The 10,729-nt window shown below is 38.7% G+C and overlaps 1 protein-coding gene across 1 annotated transcript in view; it reads left to right on the top strand.

Annotated features, from left to right (window-relative positions):
* Nucleotides 1-285: 285 nt before the first annotated feature.
* The window catches only part of LOC122808384 (alpha-tectorin-like), a 163,736-nt gene continuing 153,292 nt past the window's right edge, over nucleotides 286-10,729 (top strand). Inside the window, exon 1 of the mRNA XM_044079350.1 lies at nucleotides 286-595. Within this exon, the coding sequence (XP_043935285.1) occupies nucleotides 286-595 (310 nt within the window). The remainder of the gene's footprint in view (nucleotides 596-10,729) is intronic.

Raw genomic sequence — 10,729 nt, 5'->3', positions numbered from 1 at the left:
CCTTCTATATCGTTGGCAGCAACTCAACCTTGAGTTGAGTTTTAGCTATATGAAACTTTTGATTGAATTTCACCTACCTGAAGAGGAGAGATTGAGATTGGTTGTTAACAATTTGTTTAAAGATTTTGAATGCAAATTTAGTAATAATGAAATATGTATGAGTAAACTAAGAAAAGTTATAGAAGATGTGTTATTTTTAGAGAAACGGATGTTAGACCAGAAAAAGTAAAATTACCAGGATTTACGAGATTTTAGAAATAATAATGTTTTCACTTGGCCCAGGAAATGACACCGAACTCACACTTCAATTCTGATTTAAATGGATCTCAGAGACCATCAGGTGTAACAGGTAAAAGTTTCAGGAATACTACCTTAACCACACCTGTTAACAAACCAGATAGTTATCAACAAAATATTAACACAGAAAATAGATTGTCCAACACACTCACCCCACGTAATAAACAGAGTGATGGTCCTGAAGTTCCACTTATTGGAAACAGCACAGGACCTGATCCACAGTTGACAGAATCTAATCATATAGAGACAGAGACTCACAGCCCCTCACAGATACTAAGTAATGGGAGAGAGAACCAAGGTGAGTTAGGTGAGAGTTTGACAGGTTGTATCACAGACGCACAGAGATCAGGTGCAGCAGTAGTTAGACCAAAAGCAAACAGTGCCATTTTCAATTCAAATAGATGTCCGCCCTCCCCATAGCCCAGAACCATTTTTGGACAAAAGAAGGTCCACAAGCAGGGGAGACAGAAAAGGAAAGGCTCAATAGACGAACAGGAACAACTAGGCCCCACAATCAAGAAAATGTGGGGAGACAAAATCGTTAATCATGAATTTATCTGGTAGGGCACTGAATGAATATGAAATACAGGTCTTAAGTAAAGGCCTAGGTTTTATTCCTACAAAACCTAACGATCTAGTAGATACTATTATAGAAACAAAATGTATGTTCGAATTTACAATTATTGGATTTTGGCAACTCAGATAGTAGCCAAGTTATGAGTAAGCATCGTCCAAATAGTACATATGTTCCACAACTGAACCCGACTATAGAGGTATTTGGGAATGTAGTGGAAGATGAAATATATAGAAGTCATCAAGAGAATAAACCATCTAAACATGGACGTAATTTAAACTATAAACAAAGGCAAGCTTTGAATTCATTGAGAGATGACAGGTCTATTGTAATAAGACCAGCAGATAAAGGAGGACCGTTGTCATTATGGACTATACTTACTATGCAAATAAAATGTTTCAGATGCTTGAAGATACAACTACATATACAAAAGTAACTAAGGCTAATTTAAATAACATGGTCTTTAGTGTTTACAATACCCTAGATGACCTGGTACTATCGCATGACATAACACAAGAGCTGTATGGATACCTAAAGGTGAACAATCCCACTATACCGATCATACAGGGACTTCCTAAAGTCCATAAGAATAGCAGAGACCCACCATTTAGACCTATTGTTGCAGGTCAAGGGTGGGTAACAGAACCCCTATCTATTTATCTAGAGAGTGTACTTAGACCGTTAGTTAATGGTAATAAGAAGATCCTGAAAGATAGTAAGCAATTTCTTTTAGACCTATATTCTCAAACTCACTCATTGGATACGAACCAACATTTTTCTTTGTGACACTTGATGTGGTTAGCTTATTCACAGTGATCCCCAATGACGAGGAATAAGACTGATCACTGAATATTTGAAAGCACATTCAGACTTCACTGATAGAAAGATTGACCTTGTGACCCTGCTATTAGAGACTATATTAACTAATAATGTCTTTGCATTTGAAGAAGTCATTTACTTATAGAAGGATGGCGTGGCTATGGGCACATCATGTGCAAATAGCTACGCCAACCTAGTCATGGCCAGATGGGAAGATACTTTCTCTTCAATAATCTATCATTTATAGAACATGCTGCAATGTACTGTCGCTTTGTGGATGACCTCTTTTATATGGCTTGGAGATGAACCTCCCTATTAAACTTTGTTTCTTACTTGGACAATACCACGGACTTCTTAAAATTTACTGCCAACTTCTCAGTTAGCAATCTTCCATTTTGGACGTGGAAGTATTTAGAATGACCAATGGTATGATCAACACAACTATTTATAGAAAAGATTGCCAAAGAAACAATATATTACATAGACAAAGTATGCATCCCGCCATGTATTTCAAAACGCCCTTAAAGGACAATTTATGAGGGTATCTAGATTGAATCCACAACAAGAAACTTATGTTTCAGGAATAGAGGACATGAAGGAGAGATTTCTGGAGAGAGGTTACAAAGAAAAGAAATATTAGACACTATTAACACAGTGGAGACCTTAAGAACAAGTACTGCTAAACCATATTTTATGGCACATGAAGCAATGACCACTAGCTCAGGTTCCCCTAGGAATGAAGTTAGAGCTAACCTTACTTTTAGTAAAATGAGCCTGCAAGTGAAAAGCATTATGAAGAAACACTGGGGTATTTTGAATTCAGATATAGAAGTTAGTGAGATTGCTGGCCCCACACCTCAGATAGCTTATAAAACCTTCCCAATCTGAAGAGTATCCTATGTAGACCAAGACATCCACTAGTTAACAGGTTGACAGTGAATAGAAACACAGTACCCTGTGGTCATTGCAATCAATGTATTTATATTAATAAAGAAACTAGTTTTGAGCACCCTACTACAGGACGATTTACAATTTTAACACTAACACCAACTGTGAAAGTAAAATGTCATATATATGGCTAAATGTTTAGGATGTAATAGTTACTACATAGGGAAAACAAATAGATCATTTAAGGAGAGGATTAGGGAACACACGCACCACCTTAGAGTAGGTACAGAAACCAATGCATTGGCTAGACATAAAAGTTCAACTGGTACCAGTCATTCCTTTAAGTTCTGTGCCATTCAATGTGTGTATGAAGGATTCAGAGGTGGTGATCTAATTAACAGAACTTTAGAACAAGAAACAAGATGGATCATAAGATTAAGGTCCGATAAACCACCAGGCCTTAACGATAAAATCCAAATAAAGCCATTTTTGAAAAGTAGAAGATTACGCAGGTAAAGAGATCTCCCACTAACTGTTCTAAATTCCACATTAGTTAGGTACATTTTCCTCACAACATTATGACCATGGTGTAGATGACCCATCTATATACTCAGACATATTGTAGGCATTTCATACACTTTCAACATTTGTCATAAGAAATGAATCTTTGCACACATATATTTAGTATTGAAAAGTACTGTTTATAAAAACTAATGTAAGACACCTCAGGATGCCATTCGGGATTAACAGATTATATGTGCCAAAATACTTCCCATTTTCCCTTTCCCCTCATGTATTCCTTCCCTATATTTTCCGCTTCACCACATAAGAGTTTTAACATTTCACAATGTCTATATTTTAAACTTGGGTATCAAGGATGTAACAATTATAAAGTGCAATTAATGGTTGCTTAAGTCAGTGTGCTTATTTCCACCATTGTGGATCTGTACGAGTCAAGTTAATTATTAAGATATTGCTCTGTTTCCATATAGACGCTTTGTTGCTTCGCTTATTGTTGAAGCATTCTTCCATCCACATTTTTGTAAGTTACGCTCACATCCTGAAATGTCAAATGTCCCTGTTTAATAACGGAGATTGAAGAGACTAAGGCATGAACTAATGGACAGCTATTGAAAAGCTCGCCATGCACTTATGCTCGTCGTAAGCCTAATCGGCTTTTTAAATAGACACAATGTTTATTTTTATGAACGCTTATGGTACGTAAGTACGAGTAGCTGCTCTTTGTTTTGCATTCAAGAATTAACCAGGCACATACAAGCAAGGAATACTTTGTTGTGCTGTGAATTTTAAAAGCGCTTCAGAGTCTACAGAAAATAAGTAATTTTGAAAAACTGTTTTTAACTTTTGATTTATACGAGAATAGCCTAACTAATGTGATACAAGTTTTAACCACCTGTAATTGTTAACTGTTTTACGAGTCTACTTGGATAATATGAACTTCCAGTAAAACACGGAAATATCTAATGTCACACTTTGTAAATATGTGCATTACAAGCAGTTTGGGTTATACTAACCAAGTCTGAAATGGCTTTTTGATATATACTGCCTGAAAGTTCAGTACGAGATGTTTCTAAAGCACCATGAGATGATAAGTAAATATGACAAGGCTCTGAGATATACTCAATTGTTTAATATAATATAATGTATGCTTGGGCACCAATGCATTTTTATGTATGTTTTTTATGTATGTTTTTATGTATGTTTATTTTGAACTATTCAGTTCTTACTTTTAATATACTAGTATTTTTCTTAGCTGAACAAGGTAACATTCATGGAACTGAGTTTAATGGGTTACTGTATTTTTAAATGAAGGAAACATGTGATTATAGAGATCCTATCACAAGCTTTTGTTGGTTTTAAAAGTGATGTTCAAAGTTTTAGTTTGTGTAAAGAGTCTGAAGAAGCCTTTGGCGAAAGCTTACTGCTTGGAATAAACAATTTGCTAACTTACATGGATTTATTTGTTTGAATTTCTACTTTCATTTTATTGCTCATTGGAAAGTCACGCATCTTTTTGGACTGAGTTCAAGAACATGGTTTTATCAGTCTAACAGTTGGAATTGAAGAAGATCAAGGGAATAACAGAACAACCTACTTCCGTAAGCACTGCATGGCAGAATGTAAATCAAGTGCTGGAAACAGAAGATTGTAATAAATTATAATCTAATTCAAGACACATTCAAGAAAACAAAGTTTTTTTCAAGTATAGACAGCCTATGTAAATGGTTTTGTAATGTTTGTTTTTGGAACTGTTTCTTCACTTTAGTCTTTGAATATGTAATTATTTCTTTGATATACATACTGTATATATGTTTATGTTTGTGAAAATCATTAAAAATGTATTCAGTTAAAAAAAACATATTATTAAAGCCATTATATTATTAAAAAAGAGGAGGGAACCCTAGTATTGAACCTTGGGGTACACTAGTATGTACCGGAAGGAAAGGAGAGGAGACTGATAACCATCTGACAGACTGGAGTCTATCAGTGAGGTAACTAGTGAACCAGAGTAAAGCAGAATGTGGAAGATTAAGGTTTTTAAGTTTAGCTAGAAGTAGATTATAGGAGACTGTGTTGAAAGCTTTAGATAAATTGAGGAAGAGACTAGAAATTAATTTGTTTTCATCATGAGCTTTGGCAATGGTCTGTGTGAAAGTAATGAGAGCAGTGGCAGTGCTATGATAGGGACGAAAACCATGTTGCACAGGTGATAGGAGATTTTCTTTTAACAGGTGTTCAAGGATTTTTTTATGTAAACATTTTTCCATTATTTTGGAGAGGGGAGATAGGATAGCAATGGGATAATAGTTGGAAGGGTCTGTAGAGTTTCTTCCTTTGTGGAGAAGAATAACATAGAATTTCTTCCAAATTTTGGGCATAGTGTTTTCAAGGAAGGATAGGTTGATAAGTATGGAGACAGGGTAGGCAATGGTGTCAGCAACAATTTTGAGAAATGTAGGGGGTAAGTTGTTAGCAGATGATGAGCATTGTTTAGGTTTAGAGAGATGTGATCGGATATATACAGTGGAGGGAGGTTTCAACTAGAAGTGGTGGTGGAGGATGTGGGAGTGAGATCGGTGGGAGAAAGATTTGTAATTTTATAATAAATAAAGACAGGCATCTAAGTGTCAAATGTCATACCCTTCAGAACACAATTATGCTACTGTAATATCTGTTATTATATTCACTTCCTTACTTTGTATGAACACTCTTTAAATGGTGTCCGTATTTTTGTGCTTTTGTCCCTCCATTGCTTATAGCTTTGTCCAGATTTCTTGCAATAAGAGATTGACAGGCATGTTGCGCATAGCTCTCTATCAAACAGAGGCAAATGTCAACAGAATCAGGGACATAGCTAGAGTACATCATGGGCATTCAGGGACACTTTTAAAATGTTAGCACTATGTATGCGAGACATTGACAGAATGAGAAGAGGTGAATTACTGTACATCATTTGACATTACAGGAGTGTACACCCTTACTTATTGTCACTATGTACTAAGTGAAATTCACTACCTTTCCTACAACAGCCAACTGTTGTAGGAGGGATTAACAGGGACAAAGCTAAGATTTGAGTGAAAATCAGGGACAGTTGAGAGGCATGCCTGTATGTGTAGGACAGCAGAGTATCAATGACATGTCATTACCTTAGATCTAAGACAGCCTTACTGCTGTAATCTCTATTCCCCATACCTCCATCCTCCCATCTACATCCTGTTATACAGAGAAATCTATTAGATACCTGGTGGAGTGCAGTACTCCTTTGTTCAACTTTGCTTCCAGTAATCTTTTGAAAATACACTCTCTGTGTGAGTTAAGTCTCATACAGACCTGCTTCCCATAACCAGCTTCTTACCTATTTAGGGTACTGCTGTTTAGCAGGTAATTGCCTCTGCACCAGGCTCTTTGCAGCCAAAACAGCTAAAATGCACTATAATTAGCCAATGACATCCCACCACAGTGCAATATATATGGCCTTCATATATACCTGGGTCCCTTTCTTAGTTGTTAAGATGGACATTACTGAGGTGTGGAGGCTACAGCATTGCAGAAGGCAGGCACAATAACTGTCAACTGTAGAGAGTTATGCAGTATGTCCACAGTTTTGCCTCATATGTGTCGTCAGTGTCCCATAACATTGTAGTCATCTGGCAGTTCACTGGTAAACATTGTAGGTTGGGGTCAGTAATGAAAGACACACATTTGAGTATCAGACTTCATACCCATCAGAATATGCATGCTAATACAATAGCTGTTCTTCTGTCATCTTACTATCTTTGTACGAGCAAATTGTTAAACATGTCCCTATCTCTGGGCCTTTGTCCCCCCATTAAGTATGGCTGTGTCTAGATTCTTTGTTCTAGGGGGTTTGGAGGTATGGTAGGTCTGTAGCAATTACATACAGATGTGTGTGCTACAGGCTGCAGCTGCTGCTGCAGCCTAGAACACATGGGGGAGTGTGAAAACTTTGGAGGACAACAAGCTGTATGTGTAACTGTGGCAGCTTTGGCAGCACTGTCATTATGGCGGAGCCAGGGTAAGGGTACCTTTTACAATCCAAATGAGGCATGTGATTAAGGTACATCTGTTATGCAACAGTGCCAATAACAGAATAGTAGGGGACATATAGTTAGGCTATACAGGTATGTGCAGTGTGTCCCTACATGCAGGCCTTTGACTTGCAAAACTGGAGAGCAGTTCATTAATTAGCAGTAACCTGTGTGGCTCGAGAGTGCATGACTCAGTCATTAATTGCTGTCTTCACAATAATGTAACTGAACTGCAACATAAGACTGAATTTGAACCCAGGACTGTGTGTGGCAAAATGTACTGCATGCAAGGCATTTAACAGACTGAGCTACTGAGTCACTGTTGCAGCAGATGTATTTGCAAGGTATATGTGCAGACATACAGGCTGTGACACACATGCATCTATCAGTATGTGCATGGCTTTCTCTGGCTATATTTCTCACCAGGGTTCCAGCTGAACATATACTTTGCCATTGATGCCTTAGCACATGTGTTTCTACATGTTGTTGATAAAAGGGCACTTTGACTGAATTTGTAGATGAATTTGGACTCTCCAACCTCAGAGAGAGGGGTGAGGACAATATAACTGCATTGTTAAGTGAAGTGGACCAAATTACTTGAGTCCAGGGGATACGTATGTGAAATGGAGAGCTATGTATGGGGCAATATTTTTTTTGGGGGACAGGTACCCATTCTTTTTTTTATAAGGTGAGAGTGAAATGTTGGGGAAGAGACACAGGTACATGTGGGGAGGTAAGTTGGCTAGGAGAGTATGCATTCGCAAACAAAGAAGACAGCAAACAGTTGGAGTGTGTGACACATGAGGTGGCTGAAGACCTTGGATGGGGAGAGTGTTGTGGAATCTAAGTCGCATGTGCATCCAGACAGCAGCAGTGGGACTCATGTCCCCACCCATGGGACTGTCAGCACTGCTCCTTCACTGCCCAAAGGGTGTCCATGCTGGAGGTTGGGTGCCAGGGTGAGGCTGCCCCACCAGGTTGGCCAGAGTTCTCTCAATCTGGTGCAGGCAGCGTTCATAGCTGTGATGATCAATCCTATGCGCCATGACTGGCAGTTGATCCTGGATGACAACATCCCCTCTGCCACCGATCCCAGAACAGGCTGGGCCCCGTTCCCTGAGTTGATCCCACCCAATGCCACAGATGGTGCAGGGGTAGAGAAGGGGGTACCACCGGACTGGGTCCCTGGTGCCACAGCCAGTTGAGGCAAGGTTGGTAGATCACCTGGAACCAGCCTACCTTGACATGTTGTGGTAATGAAGGTATAGCAATAAGTATAGGTTAGTTGTGAACAAACCATTGCTAGTAATAACAGCATGGCAGAACATTAGAAGTAGCCCAATTGCATATCAATGCATATTATGTGAAACGCAACAATAAATAACAGAACAGTCAGTATACATGCCAGTAACAGTTACAGCATAAGGCTAACAAAATAGATAACTTAACAAGATATGTTAATATGCAACCATTATAATACATAATAATAAAACACATGTCCCAAAATACAGTTAATGCAACAACATATGTTAATAGTAAACCATAAACAATGAATAACAATAATAAATAAATGAAGATAAGGAGTGAGGAGAGAGAAAAACAGTCCATTAGTGACATTGCAGGTTATTTCCCTGAGAACAGTACTACTACCTACTCTACAGGTCTGTATTTTCTTTATGTGTACAGTGACTACACGTCTCCTATAGCTGATGTAGCATGTACATACCTCTCAAGCTATTTGCATGGGGCACTATGGCCCAAGCAATAACAACTGCAGATACACAACTACAGAGAACACTTGCACATCAGGTTGGCCTATATAACTACCAAGATTTTTTTTGGGTTGATTTGGTGATACTTTATAATCCAGATAATCCAGTGGCAGACAGATTATACAATATTAATTACAGAATGTGAAACTGTGACAGTTAAGAAACATGTATGTGTACAGTACAGACACTAAACAGCTGTCATACCTTGGTTGGCAGGCATGGGAATAGAACCCAATAGTAGTGACTGCAGGGAACATCTGCATAGTATGTATGTATTGACTGCAGCAACTTTTAACAGACATTCCAGGCATACAGCCATACTGGGATTACACATTTTATTTCTGACTGAACATTGCTGATGAACACATTCTTGCTAATAATTGTAACAATCTGTGACATCTAAACACACAATTATCTACTCATAATATGGGCTACCTCACCCATTTGTCCCAGCCCCCTTAAATAACACACATCATACAAAATGAAATTTGACGACCTTTATTACATTTCCATAACATAGCTTTGATCACCAACTTTATTAATTACAACTATTCATGATATAATTGATTCTAAATACAGCATAACATCCTTGTAATGTTAATCAGGGCAGCGTACCTACTCACCCTGCCCCAGTAAGCAGCATCCATACCTCTACTCACTTACTTTACTTATGAAGCAGCATCCCATCTCACTTCATACACCATTCATTGTAATGTTATTCAGGGCAGTGTACCTACTCACCCTGCCCAACAAGCAGGGTCTGTACCTCTGCTCGCTTACTTTACTTATGAAGCAGCGTCCCAACTCACTTCATACACCATCCATTGAATTACCTTCCACCAAATAAGCACCATCCTTACCTCAGCTTGCTTATCTATTCAGCAAGCTTCCTCCAACTACTCATTTCCTTTCCCCAGATCTTGAAATGAACATTCAGACATCAGAGGGGGAACAGAAGAGGGCAAGCCTATCCCACTTCTCTGCCTACCCCCACTGATAAATAACCCTACTCCCCACCAAAGAAAAGAGGGAGGGTGGGTGGGGTAGCAAGTTCACGCCAAAGTGTGATTGCTTATCCTAACTACACTATAATAAACCTGTTAAGCCCCCCCCCCCATCATTATCTCATTTCCTCCCAACTATTCTTGCCTCCACTTAACCCTTTCACCTCCCTAACCCACTTAACTCCCTCTAATATTAACCTAACCCAACCATGAATATGTCCTAGGACAACTTAGTTTGTTGACAAACTTCATTTGTCCCGGTCCCCTTCAATAACACACATCACACCAAATGACATTTGATGACCTTTATTAAATTTCCATAACATAGCTTTGATCACAAACTTTATTAATTACAACTATTCATGATATAATTGATTCTAAATACAGCACAACATCCTTGTAATGTTAATCAGGGCAGTGTACCTACTCACCCTGCCCCGGTAAGCAGCGTCCATACCTCTACTCACTTACTTTACTTATGAAGCAGCATCCCATCTCACTGCATACACCATTCATTGTAATGTTAATCAGGGCAGCGTACCTACTCACCCTGCCCAACAAGCAGGGTCCATACCTCTGCTCGCTTACTTTACTTATGAAGCAGCATCTCAACTCATTTCATACACCATTCATTGAATTACCTTCCACCAAATAAGCACCACCCTTACCTTAGCTTGCTTATCTATTCAGCAAGCTTCCTCCAACTACTCATTTCCTTTCCCCAGATCCGTGAAATGAACATCCAGACATCAGAGGGGGAACAGAACAGGGCAAGCCTATCCCTCTTCTCCACCAACCAGCCTG

Source organism: Protopterus annectens, chromosome 8.part0, assembly GCF_019279795.1.
Source record: "Protopterus annectens isolate FY-2018-M chromosome 8.part0, PAN1.0, whole genome shotgun sequence".
NCBI classification, from domain to species: Eukaryota; Metazoa; Chordata; order Ceratodontiformes; family Protopteridae; genus Protopterus; species Protopterus annectens.
Note: the sequence above shows the minus strand (reverse complement) of the source record. Positions and strands in the feature narration are given on the sequence as shown.